The sequence below is a fragment of the Hylobates moloch genome, unplaced genomic scaffold (assembly GCF_009828535.3).
Source record: "Hylobates moloch isolate HMO894 unplaced genomic scaffold, HMol_V3 SCAFFOLD_6, whole genome shotgun sequence".
Taxonomy (NCBI): Eukaryota; Metazoa; Chordata; class Mammalia; order Primates; family Hylobatidae; genus Hylobates; species Hylobates moloch.
The window spans coordinates 127,273,989-127,298,952 of record NW_026652281.1 but is presented as its reverse complement, the minus strand read 5'-3'; the positions used below and the strand labels follow the sequence as shown (position 1 = coordinate 127,298,952).

The following is a 24,964-nucleotide window of genomic DNA, read 5'->3' as shown; positions in this document are numbered from 1 at the left end:
CGAGGTTTGCAGGGTGGGATCCTACTCCAGACAGGGCTGATGTTTCCTCTGAGCTGCCTGCTATGCTGTCGTGGGTTCCCCCAGCTGGAGCTCCCCGTTCCCCAGTGAGTTCCCACTGTAATCGGGGCCAGGCTGGGGGCTGTTCTGAGCCAGGGAGACCTAAAGTCAATACAGGGATCAGGACCGGAGCAGTTGGGAGATGTTGCCGGCGACGGAGGGAGAAGGTGGCGTGGCAGGAAAAGCTGTCTGAGAGAAGAGGAAATGGAAAAAGCAGGAGAAACTGGAAGACTGGGCCAGGGAGGGCAGGACAGGGACCACAGGCCTGGTGGCAGGAGTGGGCAGGGGTTGGGGAGGCAAGAGGAAGTGAAGGTGGTGGGACCCATGGACTCCTACAACCCTCCAATCTCACACTTGGAATCTGAGGAGAAAGGAAGCCTAGAATCCCAAGATGCTCCGTTCCTGACTCCCAGGACACCTGGCTGCAGCCGAGAGGCTGGTGAGGAATATTCGAAAGTCCATGGCCCCGTGCCCAGGCAGAGAGCACCTCCTCCCCAGACAGGGCACGCTGAGAAGGCTCAGTACCAGGGCGCTGCCAGCAGGGCTGGAGCCTGCCCCGTGGGAAGAAGCATCTGAATTCTGAAGACCGTTCTCACACACTTTGCAAATTAGCGAATTCATCTCTTTCCCCTCACCCAGAGCCCCAAACAAAGAGGAGTGGGAGGGGGGCCTGGCCCTTTGTTAGGGGGAATTTATTAATATCTGAAATATGCAGCCGCCCTTCCTTTCCACCCCCAATCAAAGGCTTTGCAAACACCTGGGCCTCGCATTTGAAAGGACCTGGGGCTCTTTTATATGACCAGGCCCTGCCAGGAGGGGGTGGGTGGAACTCGGAGATTCTTCCGGCCTGGGAAACTCTTGGCTCCTCCTAGCCCTGGTCTTCAGCTGCAGCCTTCACCTGCAGGCAGGGCTGAGGAGAAGTGGGAGAGGGAAGGAGGCAGCGGGCTCTTGGGCTCCGCTTTGCTGGCCCCCACTGCCCCAGGCTCTGCCCGGCTTGGCTGGGTAACCTTGAACCAGCCTCCTTCCCTCCGTGGGCCTCGGTTTGTCTGTCTGTGTAACAGGGAACTAAGTAGTCTCTAAGGGCCTGGAGTTGTCTTCCTTTCTGAGCCCCACCCACCCCGCACTGCCACAGGGAAATGTCAGACCCAGGGCAGAAGCCAGGAGAGCCGGGGAAGGAGGGAGCAGAGCCTGTTTCCTCCCCTGTCCAGTGGCAGCTGGGGAGCCCTGTGCTGCCCACTTCATGGCTCTCAGCGGTAAGGAGACAGGGTAAGGAGCATGACCTCATTTGATATTTATTAACAATGAACCAACAGAACACAAGGGGATGGGGGGACACAGCGAGAGACAGGCATAGAGGCTGGCCACAGGGAGGCCTGTTGCACGAGGGAGCCCTGCTCCACTGGAGAATGCTGTGTGCATGAGCCGTGCTGAGGCATTTCTGCACCCCACCCTCCTCTTTGAGGGACCCACAGTACCAAGGGCTACCCTCTGCCCTCTGCGTCTACCCCCACACCGGGCCCAGGGCCCGTGTCCTGGAACAGGGTGGGTGGCCTCGGGACCAGCCAGCCATGTGTATGGGCCACCTCCTAGTCCCATGGTTGCCCTGTCACCAACAATGAAGGCCAGCTTCCCAGCAGCTCCTGGAACTGGAAGAGACACTGAAGGCCACCAGGACAAGGGAGATGGGAAGAGAGGGGCCCTGGGCCCTCACAGTGACCCTTCCTACCTCCCCAGCTTTTGCGGCTTGGGGTCCAGTGGGTGAAGGGGTGGCCTTTGCCTGAAGTGCTGGGGCCTCCTTTCCCCACCCGCAGCCCCAGCACCCTGGCTCAGGCCACCGGCAGCTCTTTCCCACTTTGCACAGGCCTCCCCGCTCCACCCTGTCCCCTCCGATCCGTTCTGCACAGATCCGGAATGATATTCTTCATCATGCAAATCCCCTGCCCACCCCATCATCCCTGGCTCCCCCTCTGTTAGTTTTCCTTCTGTCTTGAACCCTCCTGTAACCTTGTAAAACTAGTGTCTCCAACCCTCTTGGTCTCTGTCCAGGCAGCTCAGCATCCTCTGGCCCAGAGCTCCTCCCCACCCTGCCCTATTCTTCCTCTCTCTGCAAACCTTCCCCAGCCTCCAGGGCCCTCAGCTCCCACCTCCTTCAGGAGTCCTGCACACAGGAGCCCCCAGGGATCTTTCTCCCCACCTAACTCATTGACCCTTGATCCCCACAGCCTCAAAGCCTCAAGAGCCTCTGTGGCCCTGACCCTCCCTGCCCAACTCAAGATTCTGGTTGTGCTGAGGTGTGTGGGACAGGATCCCCCAGAAAAGGGAGGGGTGTAGGCCCTGAATAGAGATGAGAAGGTGGTGCCAGCTGCCCCGTGGGAAAGGGAGCTGGCTAGTCAGCAGGCGTGGGGTCAAGTCCCCTCTGCCATGCAACCTGGGGCAAGTCCCTCCCCTCCTGGACTCAATATGTCCATCTGCAAAATAGGGCTGAGTTGGATCATTCTCAGCTTTGAATGGGTCTGAGTGTGCCTGTGTGTGTGTGTAGGGGGTTGTTAGAGGTTTCAGGAGAGGCAGAGGCTGCAGGAGGGACCCCCACTGGGGGACTGGCATCCCTATGGCAGCCCCCCATAGCCTCTCAGAATCCCAGAGGGCACCGCTGACCTTTGCAGGCTTCTAAGAAGGGACTGTGAGGTCCCGGGCAGGGCCTTCTGCCCACCTGCCTCCTGCCTCACATCATCGACTCCTCCTCCTCTGCAATCTCACGATCCACCTCGATGGCCGTGTTCTCGAAGCTGGTAATGCCCCCGTACTTGCGCATGTGCACCATCAGTGGCTTTGGTGACTGGCTCCCAGCCAGCGTGGCCACATACATGCCCGTCCGGTTCTCCTCCAGTGATGGTCCCCAGTCCATGGCCGGCCGGCTGGCCTGTTGGAGCCGCTGCAGCAAAGCAACGAGAGCAGTGAAAACAGGAAACAGGCAGCGCTGGTGGAGGGTTCAGTGTGGCCAGGCACCCAGCAAAGACCTGACCACATCACTGGGCGAGTCCTGGCCACAGCCCCCTGGCGGGGAAGTGGGGGGCACTATGACTTCCCCAGGGGAGGGATCCACCTGCTTGGGTGAGAATCCTGTTCTACCACTTGCAAGCTGGATGGCTCTTGGCAATGCCACTCGGCTCTGGGTGCTCTGCTTCCTGGTCTGTAATTCGGGAATCCCAGTCCTGTCACAGGGTTGTTGTGAAGGCACTGAGATGAGGCACTTAGCAGGGTGCTGGGAACAGGGTAAGGCCTGGGAAGTGGCGGCTGTTGCTATAATTACGTGGCAGGCCCCTCCTCAGAGTGTCTGAATGCCAATCCAGGAGCCTTCCCCTAAATGCTGAATCTTAAGGACCTGGGGGCTTTTGGAAAAGAGCCATGAACCGGGAGAACTGAGGTGGGCTTGCAGCTGGCTTTCCTGGTTTCTTCCAGCCCCGACCTGCCTCCTTCTGCCTCTGACCTTTCCCTCGTGGAGCCCCAGTTTCCATGGACGGAGTCGGGGTGACTAAGATGATGACTAAGCCTGGAGATTCCAGAGTTCCTTCTTCCTCAACCACATTCCCAAATCCCTCTGCCTGTCCTGCCAGGGAGAAGAGAGAGCCCCTGTGTCCTTAAAGAAAGGAGGCAATTAACATTTGGGCAGTCCACTGGGCAGGTTCCAAGGGAGATACCATGTGTGATGCCTTTACCCGGGGTCTCCCACAGCTCGGTACTCGTAGCACAGTGATACTTAGGAAGATGTGTTGAGAGCATGCTACCCCACTGCTCAGAAGCCTGCCAATGGCTGCACATCTCGCTGGAAATGAAATCCAAATGTGCACCAGGGCCTCCAGCTCCTGGCGCCTGCCTACCTCCCTGATATCCGCTCCACCAGTTCTCTCCACCCCCTCTGCTCCAGCAGTGGCACTGGCCTCCATGCTGTTCTCAAACATGCCAGTCCCCTGCCTCAGGGCCTTTGCATGTGTTGCCTTTCTGCCTGGAATGCTCTTACCTTAGATAGCTACATGGATCACCCTGTCCAGTTAGTCAGGTGTCACCTCCTCAGAGAGGTCTTCTCTGACCATCCTGGCCAGAGTACCACTCTCCATTTATTCCTGTACTCCTTTTTTTTTTAAGTGCAGAACTTACCTTTACATATTTCTTTATTGCCTGTCCCCCACAATAAAATACAAGCTCCCTGAGAACAAGGACTTAGATTTGTTTCCAGCTGAAAACGGGGGTGCTCAGACCAGTTTCTTAACCTGAGTGCTCCTGACATTTTGGTCTAGAGAATTCTCTGTTATGGGGGCTGTCTTGTGCATGGAAGGTTGTTTAGCAGCATCCCTGAACTCTGCCCACTAGATGACAGGAGCACTACTCCTTGTACCCCTCTCCCCTCCACAACAACCAACAATGTCTCCAGACATTGCCAAATGTCCTCCAAGAGCAAAATCACCCCCTGTGAGAACCCGTGGCTAAAATTGAGCACCCAGTGCACTCCAGCTCTGTGCTAAGCACTGGCTAATTTAATCTTTACTGTGTCCTAATGAGAATGGTATTAGTACTTTTATCATCGGCCCGCACTGATATTATCTGAGTATTAAAGCTCAGAGATATCAGTTAAGTTGGCCAAGATCACACAGGTGGGAAGTGGTGGCATTGGGATTTGAACCCGTCCTGACCCCGTCCTGAACCTTTAAAATATTTTGCTGTTCTGCCTTTCACGATGCAGACTATATTAATAAGCTTCTTTTCTTCTCACAGCAGGCCTAAAAGTAGGTATCACTCTCTCCATTTTAAAGACAAAGACACTTAATCCCAGCACTTTCGGAGGCTGAAGTGCACGGATCACTTGAGGCCAGGAGTTTGAGACCAGCCTGGCCCCAGGAGTTTAAGACCAGCCCTCCTCAGGCTAATTTCTGTACTAAAAATACAGAAATTAGCTGGACGTGGTGGCAGGTACTTGTCGTCCCAGCTACTTGGGAGGCTGAGGCAAGAGAATCACTTGAACCTGGGAGGCGGAGGTTGCAGTGAGCCAAGATGGCGTCACTGCACTCCAGCCTGGGTGACAAAGTGAAACTCTGTCTCAAAAAAGAAACAAAAAAAGACAAAAAAAAAAAAACTGCCTGTTGGATACTATGCTCACTGTCTCCACTGCTTGCACTGCACTCCCGCCTGGGTGACAGAGCAAGATTCTGTCTCAAAATAAATAAATAAATAAATAAATAAATAAAATTAAAATAAAGACAGAGAAGCTGAGGTTCAGGGAAGTGCAGTAACTTGCTTAGGGCCACGAGGCTGGCAAATGGCAGAGGCAGGATTCTGATCCTAGGGTCAGTGCTGGAAGCCCTGGCCTCTGAAGCTGGCACTCCTGAGCTGGGGAATGCCTCCTCTGCAGTGCTCACCACACCTCTCGAGCCCCCCAAAACATGCCCCTTCCACCTGGCTGTGGGACAGGGCAGCAGGGCAGCAAGGCAGTGGGGCGGTGGTGACTGCTGGAGAGCCCAGCATTCCTAGTAGCTCATTAGCAAGGCTTGGGGACCATGAGCTTCCTGGGAGCTGGAGCCTCCACCCTGAGCAACTCCCCTCTCTTCCTTCCCTTTGCAGGCACCCTGGCTGTCGAGCAAGGAGCAGAGGTGGAGCTCCTGCGGTTCAGAGAAGGGAAGGAGTTTGCCCCAAGTCACACAGCAATTGCAGGCAGCGCACAGGCTAGACTCTAGGGTGCCCCTGTGGTCTGGCAGCAGGATTGGGGAGGCATAAACCACTTCTGCCTCCTGAGCAACCCCTGCAGGTGGAGCCTTGTGGTGGGGGCAGCTGAGGGGCAGGAGCTACATGGGGGAAGTGGAGGAGAGGCAGTAGTGTGCTGGTAAGCAGACTGTGGGGTGGGGTGCAAGGGAGGCCCGCTTTCTAGCCATTTTCTGTGTGTAAATATCTCCACCATTGCCAATTCCTAGCTACCAATGGTTTAACACCTAGCTCACACATTCCTGAATATTTAAGGATTAGCTCTCATGAACCAGTGCTAGCTGGCTCCAGCACACTTCTGGTGGGATGCGTATATTGTGGGTGCCTCCAGGCTCTCTCTGGATGCCATCCATCGGGCTCACTAAAGCTGCATTCATGATGATGGCCTCTTGCCACCGGAGGACTCCACACTAGCAGCGGCAGAAGTGCAGGCCTCAGTGTTCAGAGGGTGCAGTGAGGCTCAGACAACACCACTTCTGCTGGCCCACAAAGGGTCACTACTCCTCTCTTCCAAGGCCTCAGATCCCGTGGCAGAGTGTACTCTCTGTGTTTGTCTGAGTCCCTCCCCAAAACCCTAGGCGTGGGCAGGGCTCACACCATCATTCTATCCCGGGCCACCAGTGGGACACAGCAGGACTCCTGGGTACAGGAGTAGGGTGATAGCCTGCCCTCTTGGGTCTCTCGCTGTCGCCATTTGACTCTGAGTTCCAGACACAAGCTCTGGGCTGGTGACCTGAGTTCAAGACCTGACACACCCCCAACCCATGGTGGGACCTGGGGCCAGTCCCTGGTTAACAGTGGTCTTTAGACTGTCCCACCCCCTCCTCTAAGGCTTCATGTGGTACAAAGTGCCACAGGGCAGGACTCCAGCCCCTGAATCTGCCTCAGCCCATGCAAGTCTCCTCAGGCTAAAAGAAGCTGGATAAGGGGTGGGTGCATATGTTTTCTGTTCTAGCAGGCAGACCTAGGGTCAGGCCACAGGTCAGGAAGGCTGAGAGTGGACAGGGTGGGCAGACTCACCTCCCAGAGTGAGCCCTCTTCTCGAAGCACAGCCACCAGCATGCCAGCTGGGATCATGAGGCAGGACAGCAGGCCCATCAGGATGCCCAGCAGCTCAGCCCAGGGTGGGAAGCGGTAGCTGCCATACTCCGAGGGCTGGTACTTGACGATGCTATACACCAGCAGGGCCTGCAGAGTGGGGACTCCCAGCATCACTGTGGGCTTTTGTCTAAACTGCCTTAAGGCCCGAGGTGTCCCAGCCTAGTGCCAGCCCAAGGCCTGAGACAGTCCAGCCGAGAGCTACCCAGGATCCTAAGCTGTACCGGAGCCTGAAGTGGTCCATCTCTGGAGCCTTTGCAGGGCTTGAGCCAGCCCAGCTCGAAGCTGACCCAACACCAAGGCCTGCAGCAGCCCAGTTCTGAAGCACCCCAAACCCTTAGCTGCTCTAACCCCAAGATAGAAATCACAGCCTAAAGGCTCCAATCCTGAGGCCTGGGGGCTGGGAAAGACCCACCCATTTAACCAACTGAACTAGGGCCAGGCCCAGCACAGCTACAGAAGCTGGGAACATCAGGAGAGGGGATGGACTAGGATTCTGGTGGCCACCCCACAGCCCTCCACTGTGGGCCAGGGTGGCCCTACCAGACTGAATGTGCAGAGGGGACTCCCACTCTCAGTTCTGGGGCCCCAGCCAGCAACCCTCCCGCCCTCCCCAGTTACCAAGAGCGTGGCTGGGGACAGGAACAGCCAGCAGGCCCTGAAGTAGAGGCCCGGCTTGAAGCCCAGCATCATGTGGATGTCTCGGCAGAACCTCTGAATGCCTGCACAGGGGAGGGGAGGAGGAATGGCCCCACCCGCCGGCCCCACAAGCTCCAGCAGCCCCTCCTCTACCCCAGCTGCCCCCACTGGAAACCCTGGCCCTTGGGACCAGGGACCCAGGTACTGGGGGGCCCCAGGGTAGACTCCCGTTCTCCCACTGCGGAGAGCTCGGCTCCGCCTCCCATGGCTCTTCTCACCATACACCCGTGTCACGGCAAGGCACGTGGTGATAACCACCACCATCAACCCAAAGCTGGCGCTGTAGTCATCCAGAAGGACCAGCCAGTACATGCCCCCCTAAAACACAAGCACAGTTCTGGTGTCCCCTTCCTGGGCCTCGCTCTCTGCTGCAGCCCCTTCTCCTGGCAAGAAGTGAGCAGGAAGCAGCCATGCTGACGGGGAGCACAAGATGACAGGGTGACCACTGGCTGCCAGCCCAGCCCTTCTAGGCCTCGTCTTATCTGAGTCCCATGATGGCCGTCTATTATAGAACCCTCCTTTTACTGATAAGGAAAAACAGTCTCAGGGAGGGGAAATCATTTATCCTGAAGCCCCCTCAGCAAGTGCAGGAGTAAGGTTTGAACCCAGATCTTGCAGACTAAATCTCCACAGCCAGGACTCTGGATCACAAGGCCAAACTGCCTCCCTTGGGAGATAGGGCCGGGGAGGGACTGGGTTCCTTGCAAAGAGGAAGATGGAGGGGGCCCAGCAACTGCTCAGCAGGGCCAGAGCTCTTGTTACAGGCATCTGCCCTTGTCCCGCCCACCTGCCATCCTCCCTGCAGCACCACTCACATCAGTGGTGAGGATCAGCCCCATCAGGTACATGGCCGCGCAGGTGAGCCCGGAGAACACCGCCTTCTTGGGCCGCAGGTAGTACGGGAACTCATCTGTCACAGCTGTCACGATGGTCTCCAGAAAAGCAAACTGGGGAGAGAGGAGGGGCTGGGGGTCAGAGTTCTATCCCCACCACACACACATACACACACACACACACACACACACACACACACACACACACACAGACGAGACTCACCTGGCTATCTAGGCCGAGAGTCAGAAGCATGAAGAAGAAGAGGAAGGACCAGAAGGGTGACAGAGGCAGCATGGTCATGGCCTGTGGGTAGACGACAAAGGCCAGGCCAGGGCCTGGGCCAGGGGCACACGGGGTCAGCAGCTTGGGTCATGCAGTAGGCTCCCATATGCACACTCAGACACACACGGCCACCTACACTCATTTGGGCCACTTGTTTTGCCTAACCCAGAGATGCCCACTTAAATGCACCCTCTGACACTTCCTTAACTCCCAGGACCTATGCCAGCACATTGTAGGTGCTCGATAAACATAGGTTGATAAACAAACACAAGACCCCAATATAAAACCTCACTGAAATACACTTATGTACACAATTATTGGTACAAGTAACCCCACTAACACACACATTTACATGCATCCACTGGCAAAAGACACAGTGATTCACAAGATCATTCTCACCCTTTTCACTTGCACATAGACACCTCCACACACAATATGACTTATTTGTGCAACCAAAGCACAAAACATGACAATCTTGCACAGAAACTCATTTGCCTCCAGACATGGGTTAATGCACACTCGTTTGCTCACCCATCTCCTTGCACATGGACCACCAGAGACCAGCTAGGACATGTTCCTTTGCATGTACATGTGTGCATATGCACACACATGACATACCCATCCACAATCTTTTTTTTTTTTTTTTGAGGCGGAGTCTTGCTCTGTTGCCCACACTAGAGTGCAGTGACCCAATCTTGGCTCATTGCAACCTCCACCTCCCGAGTTCAAGCGATTCTCCTGCCTCAGCCTCCTGAGTACTAGGATTACAGGCATGTGCCACCACGCCCGGCTACTTTTTGTATTTTTAGTAGACAGTGGGACTCACCAGGTTGACCAGGCTGGTCTCGAACTCCTGACCTCAAGCGATCCACCCACCTTGGCCTCCCAAAGTGCTGGGATAGCAGGCATGAGCCACCACACCTGGCCCCCATCCATAATCTTGCTGGTCCACTGGCCCAGCCCCATCTCTACCCAACACACATGCTCACCCCACTGAGGCCCGGCAGCCTGCCCACCTGCTTTGGCTACTTGGTCCACAGGCACGCCCAGCTCCTGAGACATGTAGCCCAGCACGGAGAAGATGGCAAAGCCAGCCAGGATGCTGGTGATGGCGTTGCCCAGAGTGACGATGAAAGTGTCTCTACCAGAAGAAGTCCAGGTGCGGGCCAGGGTGAGTGGGCCTTCCTGTCAGCCTCTGAGGCCCTCCCTGGCCAGCCACTCTCCTCCCTGCTTTGGACCCCAGGGTCTGGGAGGCTGTGGGACACTGACCTATAGATGTTCTGGTGGAACGTGTTGTAGGAGGCAAAGGTGAGGAGCCCCCCGAAGCCCACACCCAGGGAATAGAAGATCTGAAGAGCAGCTTCAATCCACACCTGTGCCGGGAAGGTTGGAAAGGGAGGGTGTGCGGAGGGTCAAGGACAGAGAAGGAAGGCAGTGAATGAAGACAGTGTGACAGCTCCAGGGATGGCGTGGTCACGAGGGATGGCATGGTCATGAGCCTGACTCACAAGTAACGTGGACCAGGAGCAAAGCCTGCCCCAACACCTACACGGTGGGACATGGGCAAGTCCCTTCCCCTCTGCAGGCTTCAGTTTCCCACCCAGGATCTAGAAGATGGTCTCTAAGCTTGGTCCAGTTCTGAAGGACACAGAGCCTAATGTAAAGTGTGCAGGAGATCTGTATTGGCAGTAAGCCTGCATAACCCCTTAACTTCCTTTCTGGAATCCTGGCACCTGGATTTGGACCACAGCTTCACCATTTTCTAGCTGTGCAGCCTGAGCAAGCCAGGTCACCCCTCTGGACCGCAGGATCCCCATCTGTAATGAGGGGATAGGAATAGTGCCTACTTCATGGGAGGAGTGCGGGTTAAATCACTACACACATGCATGTAAAACACTAGGGCAAGGTCAGGCACAGTCACCAGTCAATAAATATTAACATTAACTGTCAGTACCATTGTTATCACCATCGTCACTAATGCCCTTCTTGGGGTTTACAGTCACACAAATCTGGGCTGGGATCCCTATTCTGCGATCCCCTAGCTGTATGACCTTAAGCTTATAAAAAACCCTTTTGAGCCTCAGTTTATTCCTCTGTAAAATGAGGATAGTGTTTACAGGATTGCAAATAATAAATGAAGTATAATATGCAGTTAGTGACAATATATTGTATTCTTGGAGAATGCTAAGAGAGTGGATGTTAAGTGTTCTCACTACAAAAATGATAATTATGTGAGATAATACATATGCTAATTAGCTAGATTTAACAGTTTCCCCCAGGTACATATGCTTCAAAACATCATGCTGTACATGATAAATACATAAAATTTTACCTATCAATTTAAAAATAGAAAATAATAATAATAATAATAAATAAAAAAGACACAATAAGGGCTGAGCAGAGTGCCTGGTACTGGGGTGTCCCAGGGAGCCCTCTTTCCACTCTCCAGCTCAGGCTTGGCCCCTCCCTCTGCACCCTGCCCTGAGGGGCTCACCTTGGAAGACAACAGGTGGTGGAACTGGGGGGTGAGATAGAACTGGACGCCCTTCCAGGCCCCTGGGAGTGTGACTCCGCGGACCAGCAGCATGAGCAGGATGAGGTAGGGGAACGTGGCCGTGAAATACACCACCTGAGAGATGATAAGTGAGGAGCTGATGGCATCGGGGACCTTCACTCAGTGCCACTCCTTGTAAACTCATCTGTGTCACTTGCCTCCCCAGCCTTTGGGTAGCCCAAGCCAGGAACCGGCCTTCATCCATGAGGCTTCCCTCCTCCCTTCACACACCCAGCATCGGCAAAGCACCACCACCTTGCTTCCCAAGGCCATGTCCACTGCAGCCCCTGGTCCAGGCCGCCGTTGTTGGTTATAAAAGCCTCCTCCTCCCTGTGTCCACTCCCTGCCCCTGCAAACTCACTCTGCATCATCCTGAGACATTCAACATTCCCAAACTCACTCCTCCTTCTCTCCTTCTTTTCCCAAACCTCCAGCCACCCCTTCAGCAAACACCATCAAGTCTCAGCGTCCTCACTGCCTTGGCTTTTACCATAACCTCTCCTCTCTTTCTGTATGGTTTCTACCCTGTCTTTTTTGTCTTAAATGGCTCTGTTCCTTGTAAACGATACTTCTGGTATCATCTGCACCTTGCAGAGGAAACAAGTTCTGATTTATCAATGATTAGGCAAGGCATCCTGAAGGTTTCTGAGTTTTTTCTTTTCTTTTTTTTTTTTTTTGAGACGGAGTCTCGCTCAGCCTCCCAAGCTGGAGTGCAGTGGCACAATCTTGGCTCACTGCAACTACCGCCTCCTGGGTTCAAGCGATTCTCCCGTCTCAGCCTCCCGAGTAGCTGGGATTACAGGCACCTGCCATCATGCCCGGCTAATTTTTGTATTTTTAGTAGAGACAGGGTTTCACCATGTTGGCCAGGCTGGTCTTGAATTCCTGACCTCAGGTGATCCACCCACCTCGGCTTCCCAAAGTGCTAGGTTTACAGGCTTGAGCCACCACCTCCGGCCCCGAGTTTTTTCAAAATGGCTTTATCGTTCTTTCCACCCCTTCATCATCTAAAGTAGACATCCGTGGCTTTGTCTTCCAGTCTCTAGTTTGCCTTTTTCAGATAACAGTACCTGACTTTCTCACCATGGAGTTGACTCCATTCCCAGCTCCAGGGGTGGATACATGACCCACGCCCAGCCAAGAAAAGCATTCCATCCTCCCAGCCACAAGGATTAATTTAGGGATGGATGCACAGTCCTGCTCATCCAATGAAACTCAATTCTAAAATATTTGCAAACTGGGGAAAGACAGCCCTTTACCAAGCTTAGATGTATGCCTAGAGCTGCTAGGGTGACCTCACGAAGAATGAAGCCTCAGAAAGAAGTCAACCTGGAAGGAAGCACTACTGAGAGACCCAGAGAACCAGCTTCCTGATGACACTGATTGAACCCCTAGACCCAGCTGTGCCTGAAGCACACCCTCTGGACTTTCCAACTGAGTGTGATAACTGGGCTCTGGTCACCTGCATCTCAAAGAGCCCCCTAACTCATGTACTCACACTCCAAGTGTTCAACAAAGTCTTGCTGAGCTCATTCAAAGTGCCAAGCACTGGGTCAGGATACAGCCGAATGTAGACCCTGCCTTGGTGAGCTTCCAGTCTAGTAAAGCAGACTTGCCCCCGTGCGTCCTCACCTCCATATCTCTCTTCAAGCAGCCCTCATCCCCCAGTCTCAAGGCTCTCTCCCTTCCCCTCTTCCCAGCTGAAGTCTCTTCATCTTCTCATGCTCAGTCCATGCCCTGCCTTCTCCAGGAAGCCTTCACCCCATCCAGCCCCTCAGGCCTCCAGGGCCTCCCAGGCTTCACCTTGCCCGAAGACTTCACACCCTTGAGGATACAGAGGAACACGATGACCCAGGCCAGCAGCAGGCAGAGGCAGAGGTTCCAGCGGATCTCCCCAGGGCTGCCGATGCCCTGGCTGCCTTGGATGTGGAGGACGTAGCGGCTGTGGGAGACAAAGGTCTCAGTGTCCCCTGGTCACCCCGCCAGGCTCCACAGACACGGAGTCAAGCCATGTCCAGCCTGCAAGGCTCTACTGCTGTTCTCCACTTGACGCCCTCTTGATCCCTCTCCATCCTTCTCCGACCAACTCTGACCCAGGAGGCTGGTCTCACCAGACCTTACCCCTTCCTCAGCTTTGGGAGGCTGAGGAAGGAAGATCACTTGAGGATAGGAGTTCAAGACCACCCTTCCTCTTCTTTCTTCCTCTTCAGCTTCCGTGTGGGTTTGGCTAATGGGAGGCAACAGTGGGAGACTAGAGTGCAGGGAGGAATGAGGGGCCTGGGTATTTGCATATACATGTGTACACCACACGCGCGCACGCACGCGCGCGCGCACACACACACACACACACACACACACACACACACACCATCCAGGGCCTGGCCATGACCGTGTTCTTTAGGCAGCCCCTCTTCCAAGGCTCTGATTCTCTCCTGGTTCCCTCCCATTGCCTCCTAGGTTCAGGGGTGGTGATAGCTGTCCCTGTTGCTAGTCACTGATGCTTCACTTTTCGCTGTGGCTTCCATGACCCTCTGAAAAGTCCCTTCACTAAACTCCCTTCAGTGAAACCCTCTGACAATCCATCGGCCTCCTGCATGCATCCTGACTGATGCAGTGGGCTGTGGCATGGCCATGGAGACCACCCTGGCAGCTGCCAGTGACTGTATCAAATCCTTTGGCTTTAAGCTGCAAACTCAGGCCGATTCTTTCCCACTGGTCAGATAAACTCTTCAGCAGGTGTGGACACTTCAGATGGACTTGAAGTGGACAAATGAATGAACTATGTACTACATGCAGGTTAAAGACCAAAACATTTCAAGACACGGAGCCTATCTGGGAGAAATCTCCTAACAGCAGTCCTTTGCAGGTGAAGGGATGGGGTTATAGGGTCTGTGTTCTCTGGCCAGCCAACAGTCTCACCTAGGGACCAGGCTATTTTAGAATGTTCCAGAACAGGATCAGGACTCAGGAGTCCTTAGTGTCAATACCATCTCTGTCACTAATTACTGAGCAATACTGAGCAAGCCTCTGGGCTTTGCTTGCTTGCTTGCTTTCTTTTTCTTTCTTTCTTTCTTTCTTTCTTTCTTTCTTTCTTTCTTTCTTTCTTTCTTTCTTTCTTTCTTTCAAGGCAGAATGCAGTGACAAGGCTTTGTTTTATTGACCATAAAATGGGGCAACGGGATAGGCTGATGAGTGCAACGTCCTTCTGACACCCACCATTCCCAGGACCCACCATGTGCCTGGCACCATGATAATGGTTTCACCTGCATTATGTTGTTTAATTCTGATAACAGTCCCTTACTCTATTACAGTCCTATCTCTATTAGAGGAGTCTGAGATGGTCCTTACTATGTACAGTCCTGGCCTTATGCTAAGTGCTTTACCTATGATATAGCAGTTGCTCAATAAATATTTATTAAAAGAATGAATGAGTGGGTAAATGACTAACTGAATAACATCTTATGAAGCAGGTAGTGTTACCAACCCCTGTTACAGAGGAGGAAACTGAGACACCATAATGTTACTATTACTGTTATCACCATCATCATCATTCTCAGCTAGTATTTATTGAGCACTTACTATCCACCAGACTGGACTGCACAGTTTATTAATATATGCTTTCTCTCCTTTAATCTTCACAACGACCTTTCTGAGATACCTGGTATTATTGCCCTCATGCTACAGATAAAGCAACAGAAGCCAAATAAATTGTTCAAGGTCACACAGTTGGTCAGGTGAAGAGCTGGGATTAGAAGCCAGAGTCCACCTGCCACCAGCACCTGAGCTCATCTTGGCGGTGCATGCTGAGCCCATTGGGAATGCCCTCTGGCCACCCTCAGCAGTGCAGGTTCCCCTCAGATGCTGCGGGGCCAGCAGCTGCCTGACCTCCAGTACTCCTCGCTGGGGCTGACGGTGCAGGTGAGGTTGAGGGGCAGGGCCCCGTTGCCATCCTTGGAGCCTCTGTGCTCCAGGCAGAGTTCTGTGTTCCACCAGTTGCCACAGTGCTCCCAGGGTAGGTCGCTGGTGAGGGAGGCGAAGAGGTAGAAGAGCACGTAGGCGATGATCATGTTGTAGTAGATGGCCACCAAGCCCACGATGAGCAGCATGGCTGCGCCGGCACCTGGTGTGGGGAGAGGCTGCTGGGCTGCCCAGGCCAAGCCCTCTGCCAGCTGGGTGGAGTGGCTTCCGGGGAGCTGGCAGCTAACTGAGCTTCACTTCCATCTCTGCCTGGAGCTTGCAGGGGTTCTGGGGGCAACCTCCCTGCCTCCCCCAGACCCTGAGCCCTTCCCTCCCTGGGGACCACTGAGGCCTCACCTTTGAAGAGGGGGCTGATTTTCCAGACAGCCAGGGGCCCTAGGCTGGAGAACTGACCCAGGGAGAGCTCCAGGAAGAAGAGGGGGATGCCACAGATGGCCAGCATGAGGAAGTAGGGCACGAGGAAGGCGCCTGCCGGGAGCGGGGTGGTCAGCAAGGGCCTTGGGGGCAGCTCCCCCAAAAGCCCAGCTCTAGCCCCGCCCCTCCCCTGGCCTGCAGACGCCCCCTCAGACCTGATGGAACACTGTAGGTTTCTTCTCTCCTACACCAGACTGCTGAGGGCCAGAGTGACTAGCAGGGATTTACTCACCTCTGGAGCCCCAGTGCTCAGAACAGTGCTAGGCTCAGCGCAGACGCTGAGAAACCCCTGCTGAGGGAGTGAATGAATGAATGAGGGAGAGAACTTGTGAATTTCCTACTGAAGAAAGTGCAGACTCCTCAGTACAGAAACCAGCACCCTTCAGAATCTGGCTCCACTCTATCTGCCCGCCCCTCCCCACCATGCCGCCTCAGATACTTGTGACTGCACCTGTGGTTCCGTGGGCCCAGTAGCCCTTCCCCTTTGGTTCTCATACTGGCAGTCACTTCTTTAGAGAACTGCCCACCACCATATGGCTCTGGAAGGGCTGCCAGTCACATCGACCAACCCCCTCCTAGGTGACCTTGGGCAGAATTAGTTGGAAGTTGTTTATCATAACCTGGGGCTGGGAGGAGGGAGTTCACCGCCCTCTCCTCCTTCCCCAGTGGGCACCTATCCAAAGCCAGGCCTATCAGAGACCTTCCCTGCAATTCTGTATAGATTCATTCAGACAGAGCAGTTCTGCAAAGCTCTTGGGTTGCTAAACCCATTTGAAGATGAAGTCATTGCAGAGTTGCTTGTGGCCACCTCCCCCCAAGGCCTGCCCCCCACCAACTGCGGGGAGGAAGCCTGTCTCAGGACAAAATGAGGCCAGCACACAGAGAGGAAGAGTAGGGACATGGGGAGAGTGCTTGCCAAGAGACACCATGGGTGTCATCAAGGTCCTAGAGCTTCAGAGGCCAGCTCCAGTCCCACACATCCTAGTCATATAAATTTATCCTTTCTTTGCTTCATCTAGCTTTATTTGGATTTCTCTCACTTTCTCAATATATGCTTCCTTCAGAGTTTGCTAGAGACAGAAGGAGATACAGAGTGCTGGTGAGAGCACACTGGCTAGGGAGGAGATAGTCCTGGGTTGGAAATGTTGGGTCTGCCACCCTGTGACCTTGGGCAAGGACGCTGGTCTCTTCAAATTTCAGCTACCTCATCATATCCACGGTGCCTACCCAATAGGGTCATCACCAGGGTTAAATGAGATGGGCACAGAAAGCACCAAGCCCAGGGCCTGACAGGTGATAAGCGCTCAGCCCCAGCTTTTGCTACTGAGACTTGGGACCGTCACCTGATGGAGAAACAGGGACGAAAGGAAATTTGTTTAAGATGGGAGAGACTTTGTGTTTGCAGCCTGAATGGAAGGAACCAAGAGAGGAGGAAAGATTGGAGACTCAAGAGAGGGAATGATTGATGGAGCACAGCTCAGGAGGAGGTGCAGGAAGGAGGGGGCGGGGAGAACACTGAAAGTGCAGTGATCATCGACAGGCAGATACAGCTCTTTATCACGAAGCAGAGGCAGCTCCCTCTGCCCACCGTGCAGGGCGTGGCGTGGCCAGCCTTAGAGAGGGAACCATGTGGGTATCCTTCCTGGGGATGAGAGGGAGGAAGGAAGGGCTTGGGTGATGAGAAGGACAAGACAGGGTAAACTCCTTCCTCCCAGCCCCAAGTTACTATAAACCACTTTCAATGAATTCTGCCCAAGGTCGCCTAGGAGATAGTGGCTGAGGCCACCTAAAAGCTCACTCTACCCCAGGGCCTTGGCCCATCACCCCAGACACCCTCCAACAGGACCTCAGGCCCATACCTCCTCCGTTGGTGTACGCTCGATAGGGGAAGCGCCAGACATTCCCCAGGCCTACACAGTAGCCAATGCAGGACAGCAGGAAGTCCAGCTTGCCTGTCCAGTTCCCCCGGTCTGCAGCAAAGTCCACATCCAGGTCGACATCACCCTGGTCACTGGGGGTCATCAGCAGGTCTGGGGTGACAGGCTGCCAATGAGAGAGACCAAAGAGGTTGGGGAGAAGACTGAGGCCAGGCCAGAAATGTGACCTCGAGACAAGACTCTGGAATTGAACAGGGCTAAATGAAAAGACATTCTCAGTTCAGATAATCAAGTGCTCTCAACTGGACTAACCTTGTCATATGCAGGAGAGCCTCAGGATTTTAGGCGACCAAAACTTACTGGGCCAGCAGGGTAGCTTAGGCACTAACAAAGCTACCCTGACCTTAGTCTGGCTAACACAGAGGTCAAATCAAGGGATGGTCCTATTTTTTTTTTTTTTTTTTTTTTTTTTTTTTTTTTTTTTGAGAAAGAGTCTCCCTCTGTCGCTCAGCCTGGAGTGCAGTGGTACCACCTCGGCACACTGCAACCTCCACCTCCTGGGTTCAAGCAATTCTCCTGTCTCAGCCTCCCGAGTAGCTGGGACTACAGGTGCCCACCACCACGCCCGGCTAATGTTTTGAGTTTTTGGTAGAGACAGGGTTTCACCATGTTAGCCAGGATGGTCTTGGTCTCCTGACCTCGTGATCCACCCACCTGGGCCTCCCAAAGTGCTGGGATTACAGGCATGAGCCACCGTGGCCAGCTGGATGGTCCTATTTTGATGAGGATGAGGATGACGAAGATGAAGAGGATGATGATGATCTTAGTAAGTTACTGTATATTGAGCACTTACTATGTGCCCACTGCAGTAGACATCTCACTCATGTTACCTGATTTCATTCTCAGAACAACTTTTTGAGCTCAGTATTCATCTAAGCTCCATTTTCATCATGAGGAAAACTGAGGCTCAAAGAGGTGTCATGACATACCCAAGGTTTCTACCAGGTTGGTGAGTGGAAGAACTAGGTCTGGAGCCCAAGGCTTCCTGATGCGAAAGCCAGGTCTCCTTCACCCACCAGTGCTGGAGTTTTGTTCCTCTGTTCCAGGCACCTTATTTTAAGAAAGATGCAGACAATATGGAGCATGTCCAAAGGGCAGGTGACCAGACTGGAGGGTGTTCAGGAAAAGAGGTGATAGGAGGACAACAGGAAGAAGCTGGGAGCCCTCAGCATAGAAAGGAGAGGACTTTGAGGGACTTGGGGTTCCCCTGAGGGAGGGAGTCCACTTATGCTCCGTGGCTCAAATGGGGCCTACTAAGAACCAAGGAGATCCGACTCCTTGGTTAGGACTGGTACTTTTCAGTCACAAGCCAGAAAACTTCCCCCAATACTCCCCCTCCCCGCATGCTGACAGCTTGACTGGGGGGTCCAACCCCACCAGGCAAGGTAGGGAGAGCCTGAGGTCTGGGTGAATTTTGTGAATTTTGGCTCATGAGCAGGAAGAAGGTACTTAAGCCGTGATCTGTCTCAGAAAGTCATAATCTTGCTGTCCCTGGAGAGGAGATGCATGCCCAGAGGGGAGCAGAGGCCAGCTGTTCCTAAGGTCTCCTTTCATGCTTCAAAGTGGGTGAGAGGTCCATGGGGCATTCTCCCTTAGGAGACCCTCAGTGATGGTGACCACAGTGGTGATTTTGCCAGAAACTGGCTATTGGCCAAAGAGGCCATGGTGACAGGAACAGCCAGGCATTATTATGGGTGACGATGACAATGACAGAGCATGAAGAGCTGTTTTTAAAGTAACTAGGCTGCAAGGGATGAAGCAAATACATGCCTGGCAGTTCTTTAGCTGTGATCATGAACATGCTGAGGTGACAGGAGCAGCAGATCCCAGTCTTACGTGAAACCCGCCCTTCCCCTCCAATGCCCCTTTTCCTGAGGCTGCCTCTCCAGCTGGGTGAGCATCAGCCTTCAGCAACCTCTCACTCCCGGATGAGCTCCGGGAGGAATGGAGTGGCAGCCAGTTGATACTGTTCCTGGTGTTGGGTGGTGAGCAGGCCTGTTACCCCGAGACACTCCCGGCCCAGCCCAGCACCATTCAGGCCAGTTAGCAGGAGGTCCCAGTAATGAGGCTCCTCTGATCCCTCCAGAGAAGCTGCCCTTTCCATGCTCACGGAGCGGTCCCGGTTCTCTGTTTCCATGGTGACAAGAGTTCCAAGAGCAGGATACTGCCAGCTCGTCCCCCTCCTCCCCCAATCAGAGGGAAGCCTGCTTCTGCTCCAGGGGCAGGAGATGGGGTCCTCCAAAGCTGAGCCAATCAGGAGCCCAACTGGAGTCCCCAACCCCACCATGGGGTGAATCCCAGGAGGCTGGCACAGTGAGGATGGGGCTGGTTGGGAGATGGAAGAAAGCAATCAAATAGCTGGGGCAGGGTTGAAAGCTGAATGAGTTGCTTCATACTTCTTCCTGGGTGTAAGGCTCCCACTCCTGAATCTCCCACTCCCTACCCCAGGGGCATGCAGGAACACACAGCTGAGTTTGTCAGACCTGCATGCTCGCCTTTAGGGACTCATAGCAGGGGCTGGGAGACTCAAGACTGCTCAAGCCAAGACTCTTCAGGATGGAGAGAGACAATAGGAATCTGGAGTCCAACTTCATCATTGTGCAGATTAGGAAACCGAGTTTCAGGTAGAAGGGATGAGCCCAAGGTCAAACAGCAAGTTAAAGGCACAGCAAGACTTGGATCTAGATGCCCTGACTCTAAGTCCAGTGCTCATCTCTGAGCAATGCTGCTCCTTTGTGGAAATCTGGCATTTTCTCATTCCCACCCAATTCTGCTTGAGAAAAGGGAAAGGACCCTGAGAGGAGGTAGCAACCTAGAACCAACCCTCTGCCCTGTTGGCTCTAGATTGCCTAGCCTGCCAGCGGGTAAGCAGTGAGTCTCATCCTTCTGTGCCTCAGTTGCCTTATTTATAAAGTAGGGCTACTAAGACCTAGCCCCTGGAATTGTTAAAGGATTAAATGAGATAAAGCTTGCTGGCCCCCCAGCCCAGCACCCAGCAAGAGGGACAGGGCCTCTTGTGGGGAGGGAGGGCACAGAGGGAAGCGAAGGAGGGTAGAAAAGAAGGGAAACAGGACCCAAGAGACTCACAAATGGTCCCAAGAAGTCACTCATGTCAGTGGATAAAAAAGACATACTAGCCAGGCGCGGTGGTTCACACCTGTAATTCCAGCACTTTGGGAGGCCGAGGCAGGTGGATCACGAGGTCAGGAGATCAAGACCATCCTGGCTAACATGGTGAAACCCCGTCTCTACTAAAAATACAAAAATCAGCCAGGTGTGGTAGCGGGCGCCTGTAGTCCCAGCTACTCGGGAGGCCGAGGCAGGAGAATGGCATGAACCTGGGAGGCAGAGCTTGCAGTGAGCCGAGATCGCACCACTGCACTCCAACCTGGGCGACAGAGCGAGACTCCGTCTCAAAAAAAAAAAAAAAAAAAAAGACACATCACAGTGGTTCCAAGCCCAGCTGCCCCACAGCAGAGAACTTGAATGAATGAGTGTGTGTGTGAGTGAGTGTGAGTGTGAATGTGTGTGTATGTAGGGAGGTTGATAACACCAGCCCCTGAGAACAGTCTTCTCACATCTACCAGCCCTTTAGCATTCTTCCCTACACCTCACACACTCGGTGGGGCCTGTTTTGGTGCCTCCAGGCTGGGGCTGAGCCAGAGGAGGTTCAGGTTAGAGAATGAACTTGTCCAAAGTCACCAGGCAAGTGGCAGCTGCAGAAATAGTACTCAGGAGATCTGACTCCTTAGTTACGACTGGTACAAGTCAGAAAACTTCCCCCCATATTCCCCCTCCCCATATGCTGACAGCTTGGCTGAGAGGTCCAATCCCACAAGGCAAGGTGGAGAGAGCCTGAGGTCTGGGCCCACGGCCACTCTCCCATACCAGCTTCCATCTTCATTGACCATATCCTCTGGCCTCCGATAGCCCCCTCCCTGTCCTTGCCTCCCTTCAGCCCTGCTGAGGGGCAGCCTGGGGTCTCAGCAAGGAAGCTAAGGGGGCGGAGAGGGAGCAGGCAGGAAAGAGGAGAGTCTTCCCGCAGGCTCAGGGAGCCGGCTTCAGTATGGATGACCGCCTCCCACTCCCCACCCCTCAGATGAGTCCAGCTCAACGCTCAGGTATTCCAATACCCCCTACACCAGGCAATCAGCCCCTGGCGGGGAGCAGCAAGGTGGAATTGGGGACTAGGGAGAGGTGGGTGCTTGGCCCCGGCCGCCCCTACCCCGCGCCTCCGGGGACTGCAGACACCTGTTCATAGGCCTGGCCCAGTGAACCAGGACTCCCCTCATACTACATCCCGAACCCCAGATGGCAGGGGCAGAGGTGGGGGCGCAGACCGTGACCCTGACCCTCCCTGTAATCCAGCTGAGTCGGGCCTTCTCCAGAGCCCGAAGTTGGTCTGGGTGCGTCCTCAGACCTTCCCCAGGGGCCTCGATGGGGGCGGGTCTCTCCAACCCTCCTCCAGGTGCACCCCCGCGCCCCCGCCCTCGTGCCCTACCTTGCGGAGGTGAGCTCCCTGGAGCTTCTTCATCTTGGAGAGCGGGTGGCCGGGGCTCAGCTGCCCCGGAGCGCAGAGAACGAGGGCACGAGAGATGGTCCGCTGGCCACTGCGCCTTTGCCCCCGCGGCTCCCGCGCAACGGCTGGGCCGGGCACGGACGCAGGCGCTGCCGTCTGGCGGCTGCGGGCGTGGAGCGCGGGCAGGGCGCTGCGAACGCCTTGTCTGTCCCTGCGCAGCGCCCGAGGCTGGGGAAGGGTGCACGGCTGGCTGCGCCCGCGTAGACACCCAGACAGACAGCTGACGGACGGACGGCGGGGGGATGCGCGCGCCCCCGCACGCAGAGCTGCGGATTGGAGAGCCCTGAGCGAGTGGGGAGGGGGGTTCGCGACGGAAACCCTCGGCTTTCTGCGTGACCTTGGGCAAGCGACCTGCCTTCTCTGGGACTCCCTTTCCACAGTTGGGCAAGGAGGGAGGCCAGCCACTAACAGCCCACCCTCCTGCGTCTTCTTTGCTGTGCGACCTTAGGGGATAAGAATCTCACCTCCCTTACAGGAGTGTGAGCAATTCAGGAAGATGGAGCATAGAAAATATCTAGCACAAAGAGCCTGACACTTAGTAGGTGCTCAGTTAACATTTATTCACTGACTGTGGGTTGCCCACGCCACCATTAGTCCAATTATTCAATCTATCAGTATTTATTGAGCACCTAAAATGTGCCAGGTCCTGAACTAGGTGTCCTATTTTCTCAACCTGGAGAGACAGGTGTTGTTACTCCTATTCTACAGATGAGGAAGCTGAAGGACAGGGAAGTTAAGTTACTTACTCAAAGTCACAGGGCTAATGAGTGACACGGGGGACAGAGTCAGGCTTCATGGACCTTTAGGCTTGTAGGGTCTTCAACTCTCCTCCTTTCCTTAAGATGAAAGCAAAATGGGGAGGTTTGGGTGAGCAGAAGGGACAGGCAAGTGCCACAGTGTCACTGTGATCTGTGACTTAGATCATTAGTAGCTGGTTTCCTGTCCAGCAGCAGTATGGCTTCTGGAAAGTTCTAATTTCATATCTGTAAAATGGGCCATGAGCCGCCCATGCATTGCTGCCTCAGAATGTGCTGAGGGTCCAGTGAGCCTGTGGCTAGGATGGGAAATAATGAGCTGGAGCGATGGCACACACGGGTTTGCTGGGACTGACTGATATACACTAGTGGACCAGTATATACATTACAAATTGTGTCCTTTTCACCCTCGCAAGTGTCCCAGTTCAGACATTAACCATACATCTGTTTGGCTTACTATCAGTTGACATGGTGGGAGGCCTTTGGGGAGAGATGAGAATAAGAGTCTGCTCTCTCCCACCTCTGGAGCTTGAAAAAAGGTTGGAGGGGTTTAAGTCAAAGCATGGACTTGGGTAAAGCCTGGCCAGGCTCCAGTCCACCCCTCCCCCTGCCCAGGTCCTATCAAACTGCTCTCCCCTTTGAGCCTGGCCACAAAGGGCAGACCAGGGGCTCTCCAGACACAGGAGGAAGGTGTCTTCTCTGCCCCCTGCCTGCTGACCCACAAGAGTGGCTGTGAGTGTGAAGAGAAGGAGCGTTTATGGAGCCCTACTGTGTGCATTATGAAGGATTTTTTGCATCCAATATTTAATTTTTAATTCTTTCCAACTGTCTGGGAAGACATGTTTGTGCATCTCATTTTACACCTGAGGAAACTGTCCCAGAGGAGTGAAGTCATGCACTAGGCATTGGGGATGAAGCCAGGAAAGCTGTGGGTCATGGCTGGGAGAGGCAGAAGCCAAGGGCTCCTGAATCCAAGGAGGCCCAGGCAGGAAACTTCCCCATCCCTCGCCCAGGGTTTGTCAATACATCTTGTACAAAAGAAGCTCAACCTTGCTCAACCACTCCCTCCCATTGACACTTGGGTTTCATGAGACCCTTTGGAAGGCACAGAGAGCCACAGAGACAGTGAGCAGGGATGAGGCAGTTGGCTCAGGAGCCGAGAAGACTGGCCTCTTTATGACCCTTCCTAGAAGCACCTGCTCCTCCCACTTCATGGACCCAGCCCTGGGGGAGAAGAAGGGAGTGGGCCAGGACTTTAGCTTCCCTTGAGCAGACACATCAGGGGGTGACCACTGAGCCACTGTGGCAGTCACTGGGGCTGTGAGGTGCAAATGGATCTAGGCCCATGCCTCTCAGATGGGGAAACTGAGACCCAGAGGGGCAGGATTTGCAAAATCACTCAGTGATTCAGTAAAGACAGAATCATGTCTATAATCTAGGAATCTGACCTCACCAAGGCTCTGCCCTCTAGCTCATACCTCTCTGCCACCATCTTCTCCATCCCCACAGCCCTGGTGGGGAAAGTCTTCCCTTTCATAAAACAAACAAAACTCAAAGATTTTCTTTTCTTTTTTTTGAGAGAGAGTCTTGCTCTATTACCCAGGCTGATGTGCAGTGGCTCCATCTTGGCTCACCACAACCTTCGCTTCCTGAACTCAAGCGGCCCTCCCACCTCAGCCTCCCAAGTAACTGGGACTACAGGTGTGTGCCACCATGACTGGCTAATTTTTGTATTTTTTTGTAGAGTTAGGGTCTTGCTATATTACCCAGGCTGATCTTGAACTCCTGAGCTCAAGGGATCTGCCTGCCTCCGCCTCCCAAAGTGCTGGGATTACAGACATGAGCCACTGTGCCCAGCCAAAACTCCAAGATTTTCTAAAAGACATTATCCACATAAATCAATCTACCCACTGAAGCTCCAATTTTATGATCATACAACTGGCCAGGAGTCTGGCAACCAAGCACATTTGACAATTGCTGTCACCACCATCTCCTCTCCCCCATTCCAGAGGGGGTTTGACCGATT

The 24,964-nt window shown here is 54.1% G+C and overlaps 1 protein-coding gene across 1 annotated transcript; it reads right to left on the bottom strand.

The window, feature by feature from the left end:
• Positions 1-1,333: 1,333 nt before the first annotated feature.
• SLC6A7 (solute carrier family 6 member 7) lies at positions 1,334-22,448 on the bottom strand. The gene is made up of 14 exons (XM_032158343.2): positions 22,106-22,448; positions 17,527-17,710; positions 15,590-15,721; positions 15,161-15,395; positions 13,079-13,217; positions 11,216-11,350; positions 9,991-10,094; positions 9,738-9,862; positions 8,662-8,774; positions 8,421-8,552; positions 7,824-7,923; positions 7,528-7,628; positions 6,829-6,996; positions 1,334-2,989 (listed from the first exon to the last, which is right to left on the bottom strand). Exons 1-14 carry the CDS (start codon positions 22,136-22,138, stop codon positions 2,780-2,782), a joined length of 1,911 nt encoding a protein of 636 aa, XP_032014234.1. The 5' UTR covers positions 22,139-22,448; the 3' UTR covers positions 1,334-2,779.
• Positions 22,449-24,964: the final 2,516 nt, after the last annotated feature.